This window comes from Diadema antillarum, unplaced genomic scaffold, assembly GCF_040938485.1.
Source record: "Diadema antillarum isolate AM-2024a unplaced genomic scaffold, OU_Dant_1.0 seq00000889_RagTag, whole genome shotgun sequence".
NCBI lineage: Eukaryota > Metazoa > Echinodermata > Echinoidea > Diadematoida > Diadematidae > Diadema > Diadema antillarum.
In genome coordinates this window covers 198,988-225,325 of record NW_027271753.1, presented here as the reverse complement: position 1 = coordinate 225,325, position 26,338 = coordinate 198,988, and the positions used below count along the sequence as shown (strand labels likewise).

Sequence of the window (26,338 nt, the reverse complement as noted above, 5' to 3'; positions counted from 1 at the left end):
TAAGCAGTCAAAATAAAACAATGGCTATCAAAATTAAGGAAATATATTACACTTTGAAAATATGGATAAAAAGAGTTAAAAATTGTAGGATTTTTCACTCATTCTTAATGGCCACTTTTTTAAAGTGAAAACCCACAAAATAGCCAAATATTGGGATATTGAAAAAGAGATAGTGCAAACTAACAATTACGGAGCATTTTAATAAAATCTGGACTTCACCAAAACCATAAATGCAGAGCTTAATGATTAATGATTTACCACCATGGTTGTAACACATGTAGAATGATTTGAATGCACATCACACAAGGCTCAAACCAAATAAAACTGAACTGTACAGTGTAATAGAAAAATGAAATGAAGATTACCTTTCCTCTGGCATACTGTAGGAGCTTGGCAATGTCCTCATAGGTCGGCATAGAAGCAGTGGAGCATAGATTGAAGACAAAGGCTACGTCACTGATGTTCTCTAGACAAGTGATGAGGTCATCACATCTACTGGTCTCAGCTCCACTGTCTTCCTCTCCCACAAGGGAGGCCTGATTTAGCATGAAGATAGCCTTGCTCTTGTACACTGGCTGCCATTGGTAGCATATACATTGGAGAGATTCAAAACAATTCAAATATTAAAGTTAATTTGTATTTTCTGCAGTTTTGTAAGAGGAAATACTCTATCCCATTTGAAAGTACCATCAAAGCAGCATGCCGAGTGCTCCTTTGTCACCCACATGATGTGTTACACTACGTATCCTGGAGGTTTGAGGCTCTTGTGGCAAGACCAGTCCTCTATAATGGATAACCTTCAACAATCTTTTTTATACAGCATGTACCTCATGAACAAAGTTTCAATTTCACTGTCTGTCTTCACAGCCACTGATATCCAACAACAGACAGTCCTCTCTTTATCAATGTCATGGGCCACTCTAATGTAGCAACCCACAAAAATATAGTGCAATTCTACTCCATGCTCAAGTCATGGCTTTAATAAATACTAGATTACAATTGAATAAAATTGAAGATTCATCATTATGAATATAAAAAGGCCTATAAGGAGCATGTTATGCAATTTGACAGTTTCAAATTGTTCTTCAAAACTGTAATATAACATGTGATTAGATTTACAGTTTATTAGGTGAGATGCCATTCACTGACAAGACACCCATATGGCCTGCACTGAAATCTTAATCACAAACTAAAACAGGATTTTAATAGTATTGTGTACAAACCCATGAGAGTAAAGTGAGGTGATATGAGGTGATGACGTCATCATGTAATATACATATGAGGTTGTGTACAACTTTGCTACTCATTGAAAACACATGAAAATTTCAATCATAAATTTGACTGTTTTACATTGTGCTAAAAGTTATGCAATTCTGCTTTTTATGTTTTCAAAATTGTTAAAACTCTTTAATTTCTGTTTTCATTCTGTCCACTTCTGATGAATTGACTACAGTTCAATTTGAACAATTTTTACAGTTAATTTGAACATGGAATGATTACACACTCTAAGTTATCATTCATAAATGCTGATTGTAATTGCAGTTAGTGAGTTCTAATCAATACTTTGCATACAGGTTCAACTGAAATCTTTGCCAGCATAAAATTGATCAGTAATACTCACTTCCATGTCAAGATGAAAGAGCTTGGCAAATTTCTCAGCTTCATCAAACTGCTTCTTGTGTAGGAGACGATGAAGTCTAGTCTCAGGAAGGGATTCTGTCAGGCAACGTATCATCAACATGTTCACCTGGCTGCTACTCTCACTTTGTTCATCAACATTGAACACCATTTCACTGTCCTTGAAGCCACCTTCAATCAGGAAGATAGCTTCCTACAGGAGTATAAAATAGGAAAAAAGAGAAATGTCTGTTCTTTTTACGTTCACATCAGTGAGCAAGCTGAGATTTTTCTTGGTGATAAATATGTGTAAACATGGGATTATTCAGTCTTCCTCATCTTTGAAGTTATATATATATTTTTTTTTTCTTTTTTTTTTTTCTTTTTTAACCTGCATTCACACCTACAACAATGAATCATGTTAGGAAAAAGCAGTTTAGCAAATGTAAAACCAAAACCAATAAGAAATGTTTTCTGATATAAATGAGGCATTGTGTTTTGTACATTTATCTCATGAATGATGATTGAAAGTTGATTGGTTGGGGGTTTACATGTGAATCACAAAGATTGCTATCCTGAACTTGAAAGACTTTACTAAAGTAGTGACTAAAGAAGACTAGTGCAATATCAAATTTCATCACATAAAATGAATTATTTTGTAAAAAGTAATTTTCTCTTACCTGATTGAATGGCATGTTGGTTAATGCAGTGACATGGCTCACTGCCAGGGAATAGGTACACTGGAATCCAGGCAGGGTGTAGACCCTAAGGAAAGCACCTGTCTTATTGGGGATAGTTAGGACTATCAGCTGGTACTCTGGCCTAGATTCTCTGAAAAAGTTAAAAAGACAGAATGAAAATTGGGAAAGAGTTTTTATGATGCACTTGCCATCAATGATGCTCTGATTAAATGATTACAGCCAATTTCAAGACTGCCATCTTTCCTAGGGAGGTGTCAAAGAGTATTCAGGAAGATATTTGTGTAGCACATTCATGTCAGTAGGCAAAAATAATTCAGCATTATCCATCCATCCTTTCAGGTATGTAGTAATCCCCTACTTTGACAAAATGAAGAATGACATGTCATTAGAAATTTGCCTACCTGTTTTCATCAAAAAAAGTGCTTTGATATTATTTTCTCATACTTTCAGTATGAGTGCTTTGTCAATGTTATGGTGTGATTGTTGAATTCTGAAAATTTCTCTCTGTCATTGTAAGGCAAGACTAACTCACCTAGTGGTGCTGCTCCCTCCAGCTATCATGAAATCTTTCACATTTACAGGCCACACAGACAAGAGAAGAGGGGTGGTATTCCACAGACAGAGTTTGTGCTGAAAGGAATGAAACACATCAAAACATCATACATGCCAACTTATGTTACATCATATGTTATAGGTAACATTGTTTAATGGTCAGAGTCAATAAATCTTACAAGTTGTTATCATGATACTCTGGTTATGTTACATTGTGACAATCACTCTGTTCTCCCTATATTTTCATGAGAATGGCTTTACCAAACTACATAACAAAGTGAACCAAAAGATGCATATCATTAGAAGATTGATCAAAATCTGGAAAAAATGTTCAAAAACTTAGATTTAGTGTCTCTTCTACCCTGTCAAGCCCCCCCCCCCCCCCCCCACCCCCCGGATCCCAGGCAGAAAGATGGAACATATCCTTTTATGGTACACTCCAACAAGGAATTTATGTGAGATTTGTAGTCTATGTTCCAAGCAACTTTATAATTGGGATAATTTTACTATCACTGAAAGATCAGATGCATTGAAAAAGCAGCTGCTTATTCTAAAAGCAAATCACTATTCTTTCTGAATAATGAAAAATGAACTAATAGTCATTGGCATCTTACAGATTATTATTTGGCAGAAACTGCTGCCGTAAAATCCCCAGTAATGTTCATCTCATAGTATAGAGAATTTTGGGTTACTACAAGATCAATACCTCTTCATCAAGTGTGAAGATGTATTGTCCATGAGCAACACACTTAGTGACATGTCCACCTGTAAGAAAAAGGGAATGATGACAATGTGAGGTTACGCATTGAAAAAGTGTGAGACAACAAACAGGAGTTAAAATTCATTCTCAAAGTTTATTTATGTCTACATTCTACACACTTGATATAAATCACAATAAAACAATGACTGGCTGGACCAAAGACTAACATAATCTAGGACACTTCATAGTGAACATTTACTTTTTTTTTTGTTTACTTTCTGCTGTGAAATTTCTCCCAACAATAATCATTTTTCAAAAGCTATGTCACATAACTTTCATGTGCTCTATTTTTTAAGGGTTTCAAAGAACTTAAAGCACCAAGAGCAAATCAAATTACAAAATTTGTCTTTTCCCCTGAAAGTCACCCTACGATTTCATTTTCTTGGTTTTTCATTTTTGCATATTTAATGAAACAATGTCATGATTGCACAAATATATAATGCATTGGACATCTTCTCAAGCACTGAAGTAGTTTGTGATAAACATAACATACTCACCTACAAACACACTTGCTTTTACCTTCCTCAAGATTTCTACTTTGGTTCCACACTTCCACACTGCCAGCACATTTGTGCCTCTGCCCTGAACAAAAAAAGAAGAAGAAAAAGAAAAAAAGTTGAACAGAATGGATACTGGTAATACATACCGTACTACTTCTTCTCCTTCTTCTTGTTCTTCTTTTTTTTTTTTTTTAGATCTAGAACTTCATTTTGAGACAAAAGCAGCAAAGACCTCTCTTCAATAAAAACCTTGAACTGATGAAAGCATGAATTCACACTGAGCTCACACAACAGAACTGTAAGTATCCTTTTTTTTTTTCAGAAGTAACATTAACATACAGTGTATATCACTATCTATTCGTATTCAGCAAAGTATTGAACTATTGTCAAAAGTAATTCATAATCCCTGTAAATCCAACGGGAATTCATGTCATGCACTTTTCTGACATGACATCTACTTCTTAAATTGGAAACACTACTGACACTTTAGAAAAGTATCTTAAATAGAAGAGAATGTCTGACTAGACAAAACATTTGATTCCTGTGTTCTGTGACACATATTCATGATTTAAAGGCTCTAGTCTCATTTGATTGTGTTCTAGCTGTTTGATATCAAGGACAGAGATACATTCTAATGCTTGTAGATATCTCAAACCCTTCAAGCTTGTGTTAAGTGTCTCCAGACAAGACGAGATTTGTTGCAAATCTACTGGGTATCTGATATCACCTAGATTCATTATTTTGTTATTATCTTTTGTTTAATGTACACAAAAAAGGAACAAAAATATTGAAAACAAGGAAAAGTAGAAATTACGCGGTGCGTAATATATGTCCCTGCCGGAAGTAGCATTTTGTAGCAAAATGTACAATATAGGTCAAAATCAAGGTCAAAGGTCAAAGAAGTCAAAGGTCAAAATTCTGTGTAGAAGTTTTGAAGCCCTCACCTAGTGCCATCACATAAAGCAAACGGAATCAAAATCGGGTTAGAAATGGCGAAGGAGTAGCATTTTGTAGCAAAATGTACAATACAGTTCAAAAATCAAGGTCAAAGGTCAAAGAAGTCAAAGGTCAACATTCTGTGTAGAAGTTTTGAAGCCCTCACCTAGTGCCATCACACAAAGCAAATGGAATCAAAATCGGGTTAGAAATGGCGAAGGAGTAGCATTTTGTAGCAAAATGTACAATATAGGTCAAAGGTCAAAGACAGGTCAAAGGTCACAACTGAAATTCCGTGTAGAAGTTTCAAAGCTCCCATGTAGTGCTATCATATAAAGCAAACAGAATCAAAATTGGCTCATAAATGACAGAGAAGTAGCAAATTGAAGATTTTGATCACACACGGACGCACACACGGACAGACGGACAGACACACGGACACACACATGTACGGAGCCCGTTTCATAGTCCCCTGCTCGAACTCGTTCAGCGGGGACAAAAAATGACAACATGAATTCACTGTTTCATATAAACAAATTGTATGTTATTTTGGTTGTTGTAGTTAAGAATCATGAACATACCTTTTTTTCTTAGGAATCTTGTATCAATTACCTGATTATTGACATATTGACAATGAATGACACATTTTTTCATAAAACCCTAATTTACGACAAATCACATGACATGATACTTGATCAGTTCAGGAGCATTGAAAGGTAGTTGTTCATATCACTGAACTCTACATCAGCAAACTATACTCTGTGAGCTGCTGACAAGGCTGCCAGCATGTCCAACAAACTTACTGACGTCACAAGATGAGGCTGGCCAGCAATAGTAATAGGAGTAATATCTGTCACTGCCTCTGTGTGAATACTGGACAGGTCTACCGTTTCAGTTGATATCTGGTTCTGAAACTGAAAATTACATGCAAAATGGTGATAGCTCAGAGAGTGGGTCAATATCACATTCTATTATTGGGTAGAATGTATATACAGTATTTTTCAGATTTCAGGTGTACTAACGAATAAAAGAGGGTATTTCAACCAGGTTCTGACAATTCAATAACTTTACTATCAACATAACAGACTGAAACACCTTATTTAACCCAAAAAGGGCTTGGGGGGGTTCAATCAACCCCCCCTCAACATTTTCTGTGACCATTCTGCCGCGCGATTTTTTTTTGACTGCGCCGCTTGTGACTTTTTACTTTCAAGTCTCGCAAATCTTATGACACCATTTTCGCGAAAATCGGACATACTGCTACGACACTGCACGACCTTTTGTACATGTTTGTCATATCGAAAATGGTTCAAAAACGTGATTTTGTGCACAAAGTCTATGCAAATAGTTTTCTCACCTTATTAAAAAAGATATGATTATTTTCACTTTCTATGGCTGAAATCTGAGTTTGAGTTTGAGTTTATTTATAACAACAACATATGTACAGGAAAGTTTGAATACATGTTTATACATCAATATTAATACATACTACATGTAAATGTCTAAACGATCTAAACAAAACATATTGAATATAGTCTATAATATAAAATTATAAATGATTATGTAATCTAAAACTATTAATCTAAAAAAGATCTACAATATGGCAATGTTGTACACAATGAGGTTGCTAAAAGAACCAAGAGGTAGCACAGGTGCTAGTACAATTTGTAGGTGTCAATTAATTAAGTAATTAATTCTAGCACAGTTATGCTTAAAATAGGTTCTGTAATAAATTTTGTGGAAAAAATGGAAAAAAAAAGTCGAAAAACAAAGAAATACATAAGAAATTCATAAAACAATTGAATACAATACGAAATTAACTTTGATACCAGATTTTTTTTTTCAAGTACATTTGTTAGGAATGCTGTTGTGTTGGGATCGGTTAATATTTTGGGAGGTACACAGTAAGAATGACTTGCGACACAGTTCAGTTTAATGTTCCAAGAGCACTTTATTGGAGAGGCGTTTGGGGGCGATCCTCTCTCTTAGAGTGTCAGAATCCAAGTCCTCTTCTCTGCATGTTATACACCTTGTAATTCTCTTCATACATTCAATCATGAGGATTACACATTGGTTCCTGATACACTGTTGTAACACATTATGGATGGGTGAATGGGGGTGGAGTCTTCGTGTTAAAGAGGGATTTTAATTGGGCAAAACTTTGGTTGTTATAGGAACAAAGGCGGGACTAGTTTTATAAAGGAGGTAGTATTCTTGGTTTTGGGTTCAACAACAATTCTAAGTAATCAATGGGGGAAGGGCAGCATGTTTAGGTTTGACTTAGTCTGGTCGTAAATTAGATGGGGCTAGAAGTACAATGTATACTCGAGGGATGATGAAGGTCGATGACTCACTGGAGGTGGAGAGTATTGGTAGGGGTCATTGACTGGTGGAGGTGAACTGGTATATCCAGTCATCATTGTGGACTAGGAGGGGGTAAAGTGATAACTTTGTGTATCACTACACAACAGTGCTACAAGGAATAATGTTAGCAAACATTAGGATGCCATTAGCTTTATTTTCTGAAGAGAAAAATTAATGATTTCACGCATATTAATTGATATGAAATATAAAAATGAAAAATTCAATTTTTTCTATTATAGTTTGGTAGATTACGTGACAAGTAATGTATGTGCCAATTTTCAGGGAGATTGCGCGATTGATGGCTGAGATCTCGGGGGTGGGTGGGTGGGGATTGAATCGACCCTCCCCCGGCCACAGAACAGGCCAAAAAGCCCCGCCTGGTTAGGGTTAAATTTTGTTTTTAGACCCTGTAGTATTTCTGACACCCCTTTCAGTAATGACTTTTAAAGTGCATGCACGTGTCATATCATGTAACTACAAGTACCTGAAAATATATTCCTCAGGGAAAGTCATTTGGAATAAAGACAATAATAAAAAAGAATAAAGTGAGTTGAGGTGGAGGAAGGGAAGGGGGTTCAACCTTGATGTAACCTAATTGTGCCTCTCCATGGTAGCCACCTCTTAAAAGGCCCCCAAAACACTAAGAAACTGGCTTTGTTTTTGCTCTTGATGCCTGCCATAATCTACTTGTGTTATAGAATGGAGAGATGATTGAAATTCATAGTATTTCAGCTCCTTTGAAGGTAACACATGGGTATTTTGAAGGGGTTACCCCTAGAAATGCAGTAGCAACTGTCATCTTTTCCCTTCATATGCACCCACAAAAAATAGCACTACTCTAAAAAAAAGTTGATCTTTGAAATATTTTATGTGTTTTCAGCACTGCTTTGAATCTATGGGGCATTAGTGAGGATGAAAACTTCAAAGAATAATCAACTTTAATATCTGGTGTGCAGGTCAGTATCAAAGAGGGGACTGTATATCTTTGCAATCTCTCCCATCTCAAAAACATGTTATCAACTTAGGGACCCAACTGAGCTGTCACTGCCACTATCATTGATTTGTTTGTTTGTTGTTGTTGTTGTTGTTGTTGTTTGTTTGTTTGTTTGTTTGTTGTTGTTTTTTTTTGGGGGGGGGGTTGTTGTTGCAAAACATGAGAATAAAGTCCTCCTTTGTTATATTACTTTTGGATTTGAAAAATATATATGTGCACTACACACTGATTTGGCCTTATGTCCCTAGTCTTGTCTACATGTACAGGATGGATTACAGACTTTTATTGTTGTTTTTGCCTCACCTCCTTTGCTGTTGCCAGGTTTCCTGCTTGTATGGCTATAACAAGCGAAAAACAAAGCAATAAAAGAAAAATTATTATCTTGATTCAAATGATACCAAGGAGGGCATTATAAACCTAAAAACTCACATACCTCTATAAACCAAAACTCTTCAGTGATTAGCAAGTACAATTCTAGAGATCAGACTTCATTGCAACAAAAAGCACAGCAAGTATTCAAACTAACCTGTTGAGGACTGACTAATTTTGTTACAACATGCATTTCCCACTGACACTTGCCCGGTTCTTGTTCTTAAAGGGTTAAAGAATGTTTTGTCGAGTTGCTTTATTGCAACTGATAAACAAATTGCTGTTCATTGACATAAACAAACTGATTATTCAGTGTTTTAGTAGTAGCCATGATACAAAATCATGGCCATTGGATTCCAACAAATGATATCCTAATTACTTGCTAGGTGTCACATCCACTAGACTACTGAGTTTCTGCTTGACAATTAATGCTGGTTCGAAACCTTTATAGCGACTATGACAGTACTGTAAAAGTGGATATTTTCGCGCAACTAATTTTTCGCACTTGGCCTGGTAAGAAGAATTTCGCGCGTTTTTAATTCCGCAGAATCAAGACATCACGCACAGGAACATATATATGGCTAGCAAAAATATTCGCATGCTTTTATTTTTGCAGTAGTTTCTGGTTGCGTGAAATGCGTGAAAATTTCAACACCGAGAAAATTTCCACTTTTACAGTATTGCATAATTATTCAAATTAACAAATTCTTGCGATAAGTTGTTCTTATTGCAACTGGTTAGCAAATTGCTCTTCATCAATGTAAAGGATTAGAATCAGCAACAAGAATAAAGCTAATGCTAAATTTTGGCAATATAACAATAGTAAAACTCACTTAAATTGCCAAAGACTGTGGTGGAAAAATTTCCAACATAGATATTTTCAACTGTGACAAAATCTGGAACATTTTGCTTTTTTTATGTAGAAAAAAATGTACCATATTTTCTGAGATTCTATTTCTAAAATTCTGGTCTTTCAGTCATTCATTCATATTCATTTCATTCAGACAATAATGACATACATAGAATGACTATTTTAATGGTTCCAGTGGATCCATAATGTTAGACAGAGGCACCCCGGAATTACTACATGAAATACTGCATTCTAGTCTTGGATGATTTCTGAATAGATTACATGTAAGTGCTTGAAACTGGATCCCTCAAATGAAATAATATTCAGCCCGCACAAACTCAATATCACCTTCAGTGAGCCTCTTCAGGTTTAAGTTGGAAAATTTGTACAGCACGCTCCTAGCAGTCAGAAGTAGCAGGATGTAGTTGCCTGGAGAGAGAGAGAGAGAAAAAAAAAGTAGTTATACAAGCTCAAACTAGGATTTGTGATTTTTTTGTCTCAACAGGTATTCAGAATGTCACTTGTGCAATGAACTCCATAATGTATTTTTCAGCATGTCCTTCCTAGGTATCAAAATGCATTCTATTCACAGAAAAATGAGTTTCTTTGAGTCAATGTCTTATCTTAAAAATCAAATTAATGTAGCTGAAATGGAAACAACAAACTATAAAATCCAGCAATGCTAAAGGTTGATAAATTATGGTCCCTGCATTACATCGCAAAGTGAAGCCTCACAGCAAATCTTGGGTATGGAAGGCTTTACGTACATGTTCCCTTTTATTCCAACTTACAGTCACAAAAGAAGTCTACAAAAGAATACATGTTTTTTTTTTAAATTTGTGTTGTTGTTTTTTAACGTATGAAGTAACCTACAAAGGCAATTCAATTATGCCAGCTAACAAATAGTGACTAATTTGGAAAACATGAAAAAACACTGAACGTATAGTCAGAGGGTTTCAGTTCGTGGCAAATATACTTCATCTTAAGGTGACTACGATGCCTTAAGTATTCAGAAAATTTAAAATTTAAACTCTGAATTCAAATTTTTGAACTCCAATTACTCAGAGTAGTGATGATTTGAAATATATGTAGTGCTTTTGAAGAACTTACAGTTGAAGGTGCTTTTTTATAAATTACATTTAAAAAAAAAGATACAGGATGAACTCGCACTCAGAACTTACAGGCTACATGAATAAATTAAGGTACGCAATTTAATAAATACACAAAATTAGTAAGTGTTCCAGTGGAACAATGTCCAAATGGATTCTTTAATTACATTTGTGTTCATACAGATTGTTTACTCCGAAGACATATTACATTCAAATAAATCCTTTGTGGACATGTGTACTTAACTGGGCTCATTACATGTCACATGTTACCTTCATTGTCTTCTACAATGCAGATCCCATGAAAGAACTTCTGGTCAGGGTCACCCTCATTTCCTGGTAGAAGTGACTGAAATCAATCAGAAAGAGCATACCAATACCATGATAAATCACACAAAACATACCACTAGTTTCCAATCAACTAATCTTACATTTGATCTGAAGACATTTAACTCTGTCACAAAATTAATAGTATTTTATCATCAAAACACATTCACTTAATCTCTTCTCTGCCATATCAGGCATCTTTGTGTATTGAACAATCATTTTAAATGAAGTACTGTATTTTCATCTTTTGATTTAACAATGAATAATGATGGAGAATGTTTTAAAAAGATTGTGACAGGAACACATTCTTCACCTTTCTATATCACTTGGACTGTGTAGTGAAAGTCTGATATCACAAAGACCTTGTACTCTCAGTGACTATCAGGCCATTGCCATTTCAAACACTTGCACTTGCAAGGTTTTCATTCGTGCATCCTTGAACATTTTGATACTTAGACAAAATACACCGATGTACACATTGCATGACACACAGCTATACAAAGCAAGAAAGTGATATCTGTATTATATCTAATTACAAGTATTTACTTACTGGTGAGCAGTTTTGGTGAAGACACATATAGAAACATCTTTTCTATAAATACCCCATATAATCAGACTAATTTTGCAGCAGACTAAGCACCTGTGAAAAGATGACTCTGCTCAATCCAGTGTGAATGAAGTGAATAGAACCATTCCTTTCACCAGTTACCAAAAGGGGAAGGTTGTCCGTCCATGAGGTAACATCAATGAGAGATTCTACATACAAAGTAAATGGGGAAAGAAAGAATGACTAAAATCAGTCTGCATCTAATGCAAATATGCAAGCATTCACCTTCCATGTCATGATGTTGATATCAACTACTAATTGCTTCTTGTCCTATCATAACGGACAAGATACTCAAAAATATAGCAGAAAATCCTTATCTGAAAGGTCTGTTGTAAATGTGGCAAAATGAAGAGAACTCTCACTCTACCAACCCCCCCCCTCAAAAAAAAACAACTAAAAAAACAAAAAAACACAAAAAAACCACAAAAAAACCACCAAAACTACCATCATATGCTTAAATTCAATGACTTTACCAAGACTTATTGTACTGTTCAGTCTTTGGCATCCTTCATCAAAGAATGTTGCCTGGTTGTCCACACCAACACACATGCCCAGTGGTGATGCACATGCGGCTATTTCAGGAACCGGGATGCTCTACATACATGAATGACACAAGAACAGAAAGATGAATAGGTCTATACAAATCAAGACAAAAAGTAAAAGTAAGACATTCCAATGTGCTGTGAAGGCAGTGATTAATCTTAAAATAAAAAGACTCCATGGCCATACCCATGTAAAAATTGTTTGAAGGCAATGTAAAATGTTCAGAGTGAAAATGGCAGTTAAGATTTGGGTGGGGGTTTTCATGTTGTATAGACTAGTAGGGGATAATCACACAAATTGGATGAAAATAAGATCTATATAATGTTTAATGGAACTTTAGGGGGCTACCCCCTCCCCCCTCCTCATAATCTGAAACCGCAACCTCCATAACTCCCCACAGCACAGCGACAGAACTGACACTGCACATTCGAAGGCCGACACTCGTTTTCTAGTAGAGACTAGAAATCTAGACCGACGATGCTAGCTGTCTCTTCACGGTACTCAGTAGGCTTCTTATCTGACATTGGAATATGTATGGTCAGCCCTCTCTGTTTTGTCCCATCAGATAAGCCCACCGGGAGACAGATACCATCAGTCTAACAGTTAGATATAGAAATCTACACTTGTCATGAGAATTCCAGAATCGAACTACGTCAGTACGTGGGCTAGATTCTAGATAGAACTAGAAAGAATTCTTTCACTCAGTGTGGTTCTCTAGCTATTGCACGTACACTGGATGGAGACTACACTACTAGTGAGTGTGAATACGATACCCGACCTACAAATGTAGGCCCTACATAAGAATCTTAAGATGCATGATGATTCAAAATGATTGCCCAACTGGATTAGATCTAACACGTTATAACGTTAGTTGCCTCCTAAAATTTAATTGCCTCCTAACAGTACACTAACATGTTACACAGCCTAAATTCATTTTTGCAACTAACTTACTAGCGTTACTTAAAGTTTACTAACGTAACTTAGAGTAGACAGCAGTACGTAGACACATCTACTTAAAAGTTAAAATTTGAAGACTAAGGGCAGTAACGTTTGTTAGTTTCTAACGTTAGACGTATTTCATTAAATTTCACTTTCTATCAGTTAGACCCAAGGGCAAGTCAAGCATGTCAAGTGAATGTGAAGACAGTTAGCCTAACTACATGTTGAACTAGCACTGCCTGGGTGCACAGCACAGCATGTAGCAGGGCAATTCCGCGGTAACGGAATTACAAATCAGAGAATTTTGGCTCATATTCTTTCACCCTGTATACGGGATTGATTACTTTGCCTTCTCTTGATACATTTAAAAGATGCAGAGGTACGCACACTATCACCCCAAATACAAATTTGTTAAATGTTCTCACTTGGGTGGTTACAAAGGAGGTCTATGTGCGATGGTAACGGAATTACCAGAAAATTTAGTCACAACTTCAACTCTGACTTTGGGAGTTGTTTCTCTGAAATCTATAACACATACACTGTAGGTTGTTGTCTGATTTCATCTTTGATTGTGTCAACTTCAATTTAGTTGTATTGTTTTTCAAATATTTCATCACATTTTTCAAGCAGCAGGCTTTTTCCCTGTAAAGTCAGTGGTAACGGAATTACACAAATGGTAACGGAATTACGCCTTCTGAAATACACTGGAAAAAATACACATTCTTGGTACTCATGTATTCTGAAATGTCTTGATAAAGATTGTTTATGCCTTTAGCTATAATATAACCACTAAATAAGTACTCTCTAGCCTTTGACCTTGAACTACTACAAGTGTATAGGTGCCAAATGAGTTTTTATTTTCAAAAAAACATAAAATGTTCATGCTAACGACTGTGATTTGAAGTTGTAACTATGTCAATCAAGATCTTGTAACTTCTAAGTACCACATCCATCAAAATTTGTCTACTTTCAAGTTAAGAATTTCACACTCTGCAGGTAAATGACATCTAAGACACATGGTAACGGAATTACGCTAGAATAGCCCTACACAAGTACAATTCTATAAATCCAGTTAACAATACTCAAATTTTCTTGTATTTCTTTTGTTGATATCATGCAAGACAGATTTCTCTGTTTTCTTCTTCCTAAATATGCCAATAATTGACAATATGTGTGAATTACTTACAAGTATGGTACATAAATATTATGTGCACATGCGTAAGAAAATAATAAATAACTGTCCGGATTGACACTGAATTTAAATCTAAATCATAAAGTGCCAATTTACAGTGCAAGAGCACAGTGTGCAGCCCCATCATTGAACACAATGTTTAATATTAAGGATGAACACTAAGGATGCTTGAAACTTTTAATTTGTTAAGTGAAAAGATGCTGTTGTGGTTCAACGACAAATATATCAAATTACAATTCAATCATAAATTGAAAAGAAAATTTTCTTATGATTATGGTACTGCACCAGTGATTAATCATTATCATCTATATGTTGTGGCATATATTAATCACTAAAAATTTGTGACATTTTACTAATAGCTGAAGTTGCCCCCTGGTAATAGTGGTATATAATGTAGTGCATAATTTGATAATTCCCTTACAGTGTAAGTCCTACTTAAGCCCACCAAAATAAAATGAACTAGACTAAAAGGAAATAGAAAACAGCAAAATAACTTTAACAAACTACAACTTTTTGAACCATAAGAGTGAGTCCACCAAATTCTGTTAATTCATAGAAAGGTAAGAGAGCCTCTTTTATCCATCTGCAGCTCACTGCGTTAGAGTTAGATTAATCAACCTGTGAATAATGTTAGTATTTCCTTCTGACCACACAAAATTTCCAAATGACGTCTTCAGAAACACAATCATGACTTGGCCTATACATTTCTTACAAGTTTCCTGTCTCTGTCTTTCTTCTTTGACTTTGTCTATTTTCTCATCCTGAGTGTTGCCATATTACTCACAAGAAGTGTGCATCTTCTCTTTTGCAGTAAGTTGTATTTTGACTGCCTGAAAGCAAATTATATAATACACTGTAATGGCACTTGTATGAAAGGAAACTGGATTGTAAAGCAAATGGTAACATGAAGAGTAAAGGTAGAAGCAGAAGCCCATTGACTATTTAAAATCTTCTTAGGACGGGAAGTATAGGCCTAAATGTTACATTTTAGAGCTGTATCGCAATTACTGACTGGGTAAATGTTCATCACAAATGGTGTTTTTGTCTTTATTCCTTTTAAAACAAATTTCAAAGGGTAGCAGATGCTCTGTATCAAATAGGTGTGAAAATCAAAATACGTCTCTGTGGAGGAAAGATCTACGAAACAGATGAAAGAAGGTCATAGTCATACGCTTACCATTAAAGATAAAGCACTTGAGGATGAAAACAGGACATGTTCAATAAAAGGTCAGACTATCGACTTGGTGATAATAAAGTCTTTAGCATACAGAAAGATCAAAGGTGTCACATTCAGTGGGCATCCCGTGTCAAGTAATGACTTCTATCACATTGTGTATGATCCTTCTCTTAAATTCTTGATCTTTCCTCAAAAAAATTATCCTGTTCATTTCTCTCTGTCAGTAGCAGTGCTCTCTTTTCCTTTTAAAGAAATTTTATGTCCTTCCTCTTTTTTCTAACCTTTGTTCAATTTATGCTGCATCACACTCATTCAATAGTCCCTCATCACTATACTTAGATTTTGTATGAAACCATGAGACTTTTTAGCAAGAAAGTATACATTGATATTTCAGAATTCAGTATGATTTTTAACATTTGAGAATGAGTAACTGTAGGAAACCTTATAAAGTTATCAGTTAGCACAGTCTCCACGTAGTTCTTGTACAAATGTATGAGAAAAGGTGAAAGAAGGGAGGAGACTTTCAGCACAAGAAGTCTTGACAAGCATGTACCCTGATGTCAGGACTCACTGTCGGAGGCATCCAGCTACTGTATGCTGTCAGAGTCATGTCAGTGTATCATACTATACACATATTTCAACTTTCACTCCTTCACTGCCAATCACTAACACTGTTAAGCTCAATAATAATGCCCTGAAGCTATTTCATGAACAGTTCACATACATATTGGCACAAAAGTAGGATATGTCATTCTCTTCCATATTAGATGTGCATGTAATTCCGTTACCATGTAATTCCGTTACCACAATTACAGAAGAACTGAAGGAGATATTTCACAAAATGTTTTGTGACTTTTCAGGGAGTCACATGTAGAGAAAAAATTTACAAGGGGAGAAAAAATCAGTGATTAGTTTGTTCAGGAGAAAACGTTTTTCAATTTTATGGTAACGGAATTACGTCAATTTGTCAGTAGATTTTGAAAATTTCTCAAAAAAATACCATAATGAGAGTGACTGAATGATTCATTATATGTGATTGTTGAAGCATAGGAAGAAAGATGTGGAAGTATGGATAAAGCAGAGACATATTAGTTGTTTCATTTTAAATTTTCATTTAATATTGTAAAATTTTAGATAAATACAATAAATAGTCTTCCAACTTTAAAAGTGTGTACAACAAAAACGAGGAAAGTTATTGGAAAAGGGTTTTTTGTTTCCGTAAATACAACAATTCGTCTGTACGGGAAACTTAAATTTCTGAGCATTTACTTAACTTTGAATTTTGCTGTTTTTGCCCTTCCCATACGGAATTGCCCAGCAGCATGCAGTAGACCCTAAGAATAAGATAGTAATAGATCTAGACCTAGTCTATGCATCTAAATTACTAACGTTAAACCTAACTTTTTACAACTTCAAGATCTCCACAAGTTTAGTTACAACTTTTCTTCTGTATGCATCTTCGACGTCATAATTAGGATGTCGGCTTTTCAATTCCGTAACCTGTTACAGGGTTCCGTACGATTTACCTTTCCATTATGACCGGAATGTGATATTGTCGCCAAAGTGTTGACTTGGAAGAGGGCAGTCCCGGAGTCATGCCTTGTTCCAAAGTTGGCAGTTTCTCCTCCAAGACCAAAGTCAAGCTCAATCAGGTCCCAGCTCATGATACTCAACAGTCAGTGAGTAACCATAATAATCATGTAAAAAGATAAAATACTATTATAAAGGATGGCCTAAGGATGTACCAATTCAAGTGGGACCAATTAAATTTGGACAATTTGGTAATACGCAGCAGGAGTAGAGATATGAGAGCAGAGCTACGCTTACGTTTACATACATCAAACGGGTACTTGATCGTACTATACTCGATCACAATTGTACGTAAAAACATGCGAAGCTCATCAGCAGCGCAGCGAGCGCGCTACGAATTTAATTCCCGCGAGAACGAGCCTGAAAACAACGTAAGTAGGTTTTCATCGCTTAAAAATCACTCTGACTGAAAGCCTATTCACAACATACTAAAGTAAAATTTACATTGGCATTATTTACCCAAATTATTTGATACGGTGGATAGATCTATTTCAAGTCATTAAAAATTACTCGTGATCAAAACACTTGCTCCGTCTTCCGTCCTCTTCAAATTGGCAATAAGCCAATGCCGCATGAACATAAGAAAAAAAGAAAAAGAAAAAAGGTATCTTTCTGACCGACATGCCTACTGAAAGTTTGAAAGTTTATTTACTCAACAACCCAAACTCTGGGTATCGGAGTCAAATGAAAAACATATAGCACATTAAAATATCAATAAATAATAATTGCAAATAACTCTGAAAAGTGCACAAAACAACTATAACAAAGAAAATAAGAATGAAATGCGATTGATGAAAAGAAAAAAAAATGTACAGAAATATACAATATATACACGATATATGGTGAAAAAACCCAAAACAAAACAAAGAAAGGGAAATATGACGAGAGAGGGAGAGAGAGAGAGAGAGAGAGAGGGGGGGGGGGGGGGGAGAGAGAGAGAGAGAAGGGATATGGAGGTGAAGAGGCCGGAGAGTGAGGAGGACACAAGACTGGTGAATTAACAAAAGATATACGAGTGACTTTTGGTTCAGGAAAAAAAAAATGGAAACAGATAAAAGAAAAACGCAAAGACATACGGAAATGTATTCATACGCTAAGTGAACAAGAATAAAGGAAATATGGAGACGGGAACGAGAAGAAGAAGAAGTATAGAGAGATGGAAGAAAAAAGGAGGAGAGAGTGAAAAGACAAATAAGTTATATATCAATTGTAAAGAAGGCACAGCCTGTAAAAAAGGCATGCAGTATTTGCAAAAAGGATAAAAAATACTAGCAATCTGAACATGTGTCATTATATAACTACAAAACTTGGTTAAATAGGAAATTAGGACTGTTTTCTTTTAACAATTAAATAATTGATCCATCTTCATAGTGTTTGGGTATTTCCAGTAATATTTCTTTAAGTATTTCGTTGTTCATTAAAAAGTGTACACTGAAAAAGGTAGTGAAATTCATCACCAATTTTCTCTTCATTACAATGGGTACAAAATATTTCGTTTCTTGGAATCTGATTGTATCTTCCAGAAACAATTGGCAGTTTATGATTAGCGCAACGGAAATTACATAAAATTTTTGCATGTGAATCATTAAGGTGTCGAAAGTACTTCACAAAATGAAGATCCAGCTTAAAAATTCGATAATTTAAACATCGAGAGTACATTAAACTGTACTTATCCTTGCCAATTGCGTGCGCGCAGATTATTAGCTTGGCATGACCACCGCGTTTACTACTACAAGTGTACTTGTACAATAATTGTATACCAAGTACAGTATACCCAGGGAGCTGAGGTTGAATCCTCACGTACCTCATTTTACGTTGTATCTACTGTTATAATCATGGCTAACCCGGCACTGAGCTTCGCGAAACATGCCCGTAGTATATCGCGCTCAGCACACAAGTTAATGCAAATGAAGGCATTATCTACGTCAAAAGCAGTAATGGTATCGTCCAAGCATATTTCTACTTGCTGTGTTCATTCCGAAAAGTACCGGAAAGGTGAGCACAATTGACTGACTTTCCAGCTTATTGAATAGTGAATCGAAGCCTCATTGTAATGTAATAGTCCCAGGCATAGAATTCTATGTGTAACTACTGTATACGACTGAACTTGTTTACACAATATCACAGCTACTGGCTACGCTGCGCTTACGGCCTACGGTTCGGTAAACAGCATAAAACACTCATCTTCATCATTTTAACCTGACCACCATATGAGGCCATACACATCCCTGTCGCTGTAAATTTACACATGTAAATTTTACGCAAAAAAAGCAAGTGTCTTATTGAAGTTTCTGCTCAGTCACTAAAATTAAATTTACTAGATCTGTAGTATACTACTACAAAGATCTAACGGTTAACAACATAGAGTTAGTCACTTAGTGCTGTGCCTAGCGTTAGAAATATCTAGTAGTAGTGAGAACCTAAACTCAGCTCAAGTTGTGATGTACTGATGTCCGATGAGTGATGTTACATTAATTTACTCGTGTAATTAAAGCGATACTATTACCATACCATTGCTATAGGCCCCATAAAGAATTCAACATACAGCCAGGTACAGTAGTACTCAGTAGTCTGTACTACTTCCAGGTACTTAAAGTAATTTACTGTAGACTAGACCACCAAGCTTAATTCTTCCGCCCGACACTCGACAGCATGCAAGTGTTGGTTCTAATCGGGTGCTGCGTTATTATTCAAATTCATGAAATTCTCCCGCCGAGATGTTTTCATCGCAACTGATTATGATTGTCAATCAGTTGCAATATTCTCACTTTTCTCGCGTAAATTTAACCATGACTTATATGACAACAGAAGCTGTCAGAACACTTGGTCTTGACTTTGCCTCTTTCAGAAGACAAGGGGAATAATAATATTACCCTTACCCTTAACATATGCCATGTGCCAGTGACAAGTCTAAGAAATGTGCGCTTTTTTCAAAAAATAAAATTTTGTGAAATTGCCTGTAGGCGGAGGCCCTATAAATTATTTTCGGTATTGTTCTACGCAAGTTTTAATACACTGTAGTCTTCTCATTCAGCGGTGACTGCACAGTCCACAGAGCGGACAGAAAGATCCGTCTGTCTGGAGGAGTCTTTTATTTTTTTGACATTATCGCTCTATGATCCGTGAAGCCAGACACAGCCTCCGTGGAAAAAATCCCTGACGACCAGATATAGACCGATCTTTCGGTCAAAGTCCACAGATACTTAAGAGTGGATTCTATTCACAATCTTAACTTTTGTCTTGAACAGATTGTCCAATTTTCCCAAAACTTTTAGTTTCACTGATTTGTTATACCAATATTGCATTGACTCAATCCAGGCAATGTACACTATGCAAAAGAAAAAAGAAAAAAAGTAAACACTTTTTCAAGTTTATATTTCTTAGATTGGTTAGAAATTAATGCCGATGTATTATATGCATGTACCATATGAAAGATAATTTAAGTGGCTGCAACCTGATAGGTCAATAGAAAGGGAAAACTTCAGACATGAGTGAGCACATTTATATTTCTCTTCCAAGACACAAAAGTAAAAATTTCAAAAATGAGCAAGTTGTCATTTTATGTGTAAGTGCCCTTCCATGTAACAATAAGAACAAAAGACCAATTGAACACAATAAAAAACATGAGCTAAGTTGCAAAAATGATCCTGTGATCTCAATAGTATTCACTGAAGCCCAAAAGATCAATGAAAGCTAAAAGTATGAAAAAATGGAGGAAAATGAAGAATCTTCTGTCAAATCCAAATTCAAATGAAGTTAGAGAAGAAATGATCAAAAATGGTAAGAATATGAATTGATTTATCATATTAGGAAGATTGTAAATAATTAGTTCATTAATTTTCTCATGAATTCTTAAATTACTGAATTAGAGAATGAAATAAAGATATTCTGGTCATTACTTACTTACTTACTCCTTATTTCATTTAAGGTTTTAGTTGACAGAAAATTCTTAATATTTTTCCCCTTGTAGTTTCCCACTTTGATTTTGTTTGAGGTTATAAAGAGATAGAATGAAAACTTATTTTTTGCTATAATTTGATTCATATCTCTCATTGTGTTACAATGCTGGTCTTTTCTTATCATTGTTATCTTGAAAGGCATTTATATGAAAGACAAAATGTCAATTTTTGCAATTTTTACTTTTGTGCCTTGGAGAATAAAAACAAATGTGTTCACTTATGTGTAAAGTTTCCATTTATAGTCACCTACTAGGGTGATATCTAATTGAATTACATTATACCTTTAATATGGCATATACTACATTGATTCTCATCAAAGTCTTCTATGAAAGATACGAACTCGAAAAAGTGTTTACTCTCTTCTTTTTTTTTGTGCCGAGTGTATACAACTGTATGATCATAATGATGGTGGACTTGTCCTTTAAAGGGGCATAGTCGCGGTAGTGTAGAGGGCGCTGTTGATAATACTGCCAATCACCATTAGCATTGATACGAAGATTACCGAAGTTGAGCTGTCATCAAGAGTAAAGTGCGTAGCTGTTGCTAAGTAACGTTTCCTTCGTTGTCTTCTCTGTGCATTGTGTAGTCTGTAGTAATGCCAGGGTGCGTGCATTTATGTGCTTGTTATTATGACATCACAAAAGAAATTTGCTAAAGCTGTCATCCCCCTCAGCCGAATCATGAGCCGAACTGTGATCCGACCACTGACTACAGTGAATCGGACTTCATCGGACTCGGGGAAGTGGGCCAAAGCGTAAGCGCTAAAGAGGAGTCGATAGCGTAGGTCTCTATAGGAAACTTGCGCCGTGCGCCCGTGTACGCATTTGACTATTAACACGGGGACCATGCACCTTTAACACTAGGGCCTAGACTACATGTACAGGTGTATGTACATGTATAACAATTGACATTACATTTTTATGCCTCCGCCAACGAAGTGGCCGGAGGCATTATGTTTTCGGGTCGTCCGTCCGTCCGTCCGTCCGTCTGTCCGTCCGTACGTACGTCCGTCCCGTTTTGTTTTTGTCGATATCTCAAGAACCGTGTGGTGGTTTTACATCAAACTTGGTATGAGGGTATATCCTGGGGGGATAATACTTTGTTTGGATTTTAGGGTCACTTGGTCAAAGGTCAAAGGTCACAGGTTATTTTGTGAAAAAAAAGGTTGAAAATTCATGTTTTTCTCCATATCTCGCAAAAGGTTCAAGGTATCTTCATGGAACTTAGTATATATGCTTGTTCTAATGGGCAGTGATTATCTAGGGAAGTTGGGGGTCATGGTTCAAAGGTCATGGGGTCAAAGGTTAAGGTCAACTCCTCGAAATATCACTACGTTCCTTATATTCATGCAATGCCTGAAGGTGTTTTTTTTTACAACTTGATGTATGCATGTATTACCCGATATATATTCTGTGGGAAGTTTCTTGCTCAAAGGTCAAAATGTCAAAGGTCAAGTGAAAGTGTTGAATTGCACTTTTTCCTCCATATCTCAAAAGTGACTCAAGGTATCATCATGAAACTTACATATTTATGCGTGTTCAACCTAACTGTGATTCTCTTTGGAACTGTGAGGTCAAAGGTCAAAGGCCAGGTTTAGATAATGCTATTTTCCCATTTGATACTGAAATTATACTTTTTCTCAATACCTTGAAAATTACTCAATGCCTAAACTTATAAAAGGGTCAAAAGTCAAGTAAAAATCATCAGTTCCCCAAATACCTGCACTGTGACATTTTAATCATTCATCCAATTGAACCTAGTTCTAGGAAAGTGAACATTCAGCACATTTGTGGCAAACCTGTCATTTTAATATTTTGCCAATTGTGTGAAACTGTCAACTGTCATCACACATTGTCAAGACATTGTACTATAGACCTATTAGGAGAACCATGCATTATGGCGGAGGCATATCAGTCGCCGTAGCGATATATCTAGTTTGTACATGTAGGGTAAATTATCGGTTCCAGATCTGCGATCAAAGCATGTTTAATAGTCATGGCAATCATGCACTTTACGACCCTATCGGTACCGGTACCTCATTCCCCATGTATCAAGGTGATATCCCATGGATCACAATCTACTCTTGTCTTGTCTTTAGTTGTGTATTGAAACTTAAATTTACTGTTTGTTTAGATCTGTAATAGGAGCCAAGGCCATTTTGATTTTGGCATGGGTTGCTGTGACATGGCGGATAAATTCAATTGTTATTTGTATGGTACACTGTATACTGTAATTACATTGTATTATGTACAAGAAATCGTGTACACCGTAGTATGATAATTTGTAATTGTATGGCAGGGCCGGCAGAGTGTTTTCAAAAGTGTTGGGGCCCACTTCCGAGTTTCATGAGCTAACAAGCAAAAAAAAAAAAAAAAAAGAGAGAAAGGTCCTCAGCTCATCTCTCCCCTTCCATTTCCAGGTTTCTTCAGCTGACAAGCAGAAAAAAAAAAGGTCCTCAGCTCAAAAAAAAGCCAAACAAACAAACAAAAAATAAAGGTCTTCATTGAAAAACAACCTTACCATGCTCACACTTCAATATCTCTATCTATTTCTATTAAGTGCCATTTACGTACTTCTGGGTTAAAAAATGTGTGGGGGCCCAAAGTGATGACACCTTATGTATTCCTTTGTATGGTGCACAAAAAATGTGGGGGCCCGAGCCCCCACGGCCCCTACGGTTCCGTCGGCCATGTATGGTACCAGAGCCCTGACTGTCTGACAAATAACCGACAGTAGACCTGCTTGTCAAAGAAAATATGCAATGAGGTCTTTCCACTCAGTTTCTTATGACAGCTGTAGAACAAATACATCCTGTTTGCCTTTTTAATTCAGCAGATATTGGAATGATTTAAAGCAAACTAGGGCTGGACATTGATTAGCAGTGACCCAAAGCCACTAAAATTCAAGAATTGATATTGCCCCCATCCCCAACTTCCAGAAAAGCTTTGGGGCCTGATTGGGCAACTAAAAATCATAATCTGTACATTTCATTCTATTTTAAGCCACTGCATTTCTTTCTTTTTTTTTGCCATCAAAACTGCAAATCTAATGAAAGAATTTAAGTTTAGTAGTGGCCCTAGAAATGAGCCACCAGAGAAAAAAAATAGTGTCATGCTCTGCCCTGTAATGTGAAAAGTATCAAAAACATAAAACTCCTTTAGCACACATGAAGTCAACAAATTGCATACCATAAGCCAAGGTATCAAAATTATTTGTGATTTAAATGTTAATTCTCGTGAAACTGTTTTTGTAAATCAACAGTCATAACTGCACAAATTAACTACAAGTGTATGTCAGCATGATTTCTTGGTGGCATCATGGGAAATCCTGTAAGTCAACAAGGTGACTTTCAACAACTTTATGTAAGTTTTGTATGGTGTTCACTAAGACCCACAAATAAACAGTTTTTTCCCTTCACATTTATTTACGTATCATGTTAACTTTTGCAAGATTTACTGTATTCATTGTCAATCAGCATGATATTCTCAATGCTGAGGTGAGCAAAGATGAGGAAGTTTGAAGTAACTTCTACAGAGCTAATGTATTATACCCAACATGTTCCTTTTTTTCTACTTTCTTTTCGATGTTCCCAACTCTGTCCTGCTCAGTTTATGAGAAGAAAGATGGAGATACAATAGAAGTGAGTAAATGTTTTGTAGATTTTACATTCTATACAGGAAGTTGAGCTATATATCACAGTTTAAGCAGAATTTCATTTATTCGTAGAGTGATAGCTTCAAGATGATTGATAAAATGCTGGTCATTAAAAGTGTGCTTTCTCATTAAAACACTGATTGATAGTCAGCATACAAAATGATTTCTAGATTCCCCATGATGGATTAATGCATCTTTCCATCAAAGCACTTCAGAATTTTATCCACATTTTCACTCTGCTTTGCTGTTAAAATGCCTTTCATTTCTTTCATGATAATGTACAAAGAAATCAATGGATGATAATGTTGTTAGTATCCTCATGTAGTTATACACTTGAAATACATGTACTGCTATATTGTAGTTCTACCATGAATCAGAGCACTGGGCAATTTCAAAAATGAGTAACATTGTCAAAAGATGATTTTGATGAGTGAACAGGCAGCAAAATGATAATCCCGCTTTTTGATATTTGCTAACCAGGAGAATCATCACATCAGCAATTCTCTTTGTAGAAGCTGAACTTCTGTTTTGCTTTCTTTGTCAGCTTGATGCATCATTTCTCGAAACTGACAGTAGATACTCAGCAATTGAAAATCCACATGGTGCTTGTCCAATACGCAGTCGCAATTTACGGATTACGTATAAGGTAAGATGTCATGTCTATGAAGTAATTAAAACAAACAGAATTGAGCTTTTTTTGAGTCATTAAGATATCTGTTAATCACCTGCTGCAAACTAGAATGATTCCTGAAGGTGGCCTGTGTCATGAAACCTAAGTATGTCAGATATCCTAAGTTGAGGTATTTTCTTCGGAGTGCCCCACTGATGGAGTTACAATTGTCCGTGTACACCTAATCATGAAGTATCTCACTTTAATACTAAGATAGTATGCAATGCATTATGGACAGTTTTGCTAGAAAGTTCTTTCTATTTAACCCGTTCCTTACGGGAACCTGGTTTAGCAGGTTCCCGTGGGAGCAACTGATATACGGGAACCTGGTTTACCAGGTTCCCAAAATGAAGACAAGGGTGTCTGCTTCAGTGGCCTAAATTCATGTTTCTTTGTGTTAAAATGCTCAGAAAAGTGGGTTTGATAAAAAGATCAGAGTTTATTCTATCAGGATTTGTTCTCCTGCTGTTTAAAAAAGGGGGTTTTACAGTATTATGTACCTTTTCCTGATTTAGTTTTTTGCTTGTTCTGCTGTAAACTCGTACGAACATGTACATAATGATCAAGGCTGAGATCAGTTAGAAATGCGGGTTCGCTGACCCCAGTCACCTCCTTCAGGTGCCTGATTTTGTGTAGAACAAAAAGATTCTGAGAGCTCATCAGCGCACGCTCTATTCATACCTCGCACCCGATCGATATTTCCATTATTCACGGGCACATGTAGTTGACTGTAGAAAGGGGGACACAATGAACCGCTTGACTGCCTTCACACAGCTGGATTACCAACCTGTGTGCCTCTCTGTAGACGGGCGAAAAGAATCTCGTTTGGGGGCATTAAAGGCACTCAGAGAATTGCGGAAGGAACGGGTTAATTCTAGTAAATAGTGGGCTACCAATAACCAGTGATTACAAAATACCTAACTGTGTATTA

At 36.1% G+C, this 26,338-nt stretch overlaps 1 protein-coding gene and 1 long non-coding RNA gene across 2 annotated transcripts in view; one reads left to right on the top strand and one right to left on the bottom strand.

Annotated features, from left to right (window-relative positions):
- LOC139740881 (kinetochore-associated protein 1-like) overlaps positions 1 to 17,375 on the bottom strand; it is a 61,585-nt gene extending 44,210 nt beyond the window's left edge. The window contains exons 1-13 of the mRNA XM_071651466.1: positions 17,061 to 17,375; positions 12,157 to 12,277; positions 11,717 to 11,832; positions 11,023 to 11,098; positions 9,992 to 10,072; positions 8,728 to 8,762; positions 5,870 to 5,980; positions 4,128 to 4,212; positions 3,577 to 3,635; positions 2,851 to 2,948; positions 2,298 to 2,448; positions 1,618 to 1,831; positions 366 to 571 (exon numbers count right to left, since the gene is read on the bottom strand). Coding sequence (XP_071507567.1) covers positions 366 to 571; positions 1,618 to 1,831; positions 2,298 to 2,448; positions 2,851 to 2,948; positions 3,577 to 3,635; positions 4,128 to 4,212; positions 5,870 to 5,980; positions 8,728 to 8,762; positions 9,992 to 10,072; positions 11,023 to 11,098; positions 11,717 to 11,832; positions 12,157 to 12,277; positions 17,061 to 17,198 — 1,491 coding nt within the window. The 5' untranslated portion in view covers positions 17,199 to 17,375. The remainder of the gene's footprint in view (positions 1 to 365; positions 572 to 1,617; positions 1,832 to 2,297; positions 2,449 to 2,850; positions 2,949 to 3,576; positions 3,636 to 4,127; positions 4,213 to 5,869; positions 5,981 to 8,727; positions 8,763 to 9,991; positions 10,073 to 11,022; positions 11,099 to 11,716; positions 11,833 to 12,156; positions 12,278 to 17,060) is intronic.
- Positions 17,376 to 18,952: 1,577 nt separating this feature from the next.
- On the top strand, positions 18,953 to 25,345 carry LOC139740862 (uncharacterized). Its single transcript, XR_011711593.1, has 3 exons — positions 18,953 to 19,119; positions 24,692 to 24,723; positions 25,282 to 25,345. It is a non-coding gene; the product is annotated as an uncharacterized lncRNA (long non-coding RNA).
- Positions 25,346 to 26,338: the final 993 nt, after the last annotated feature.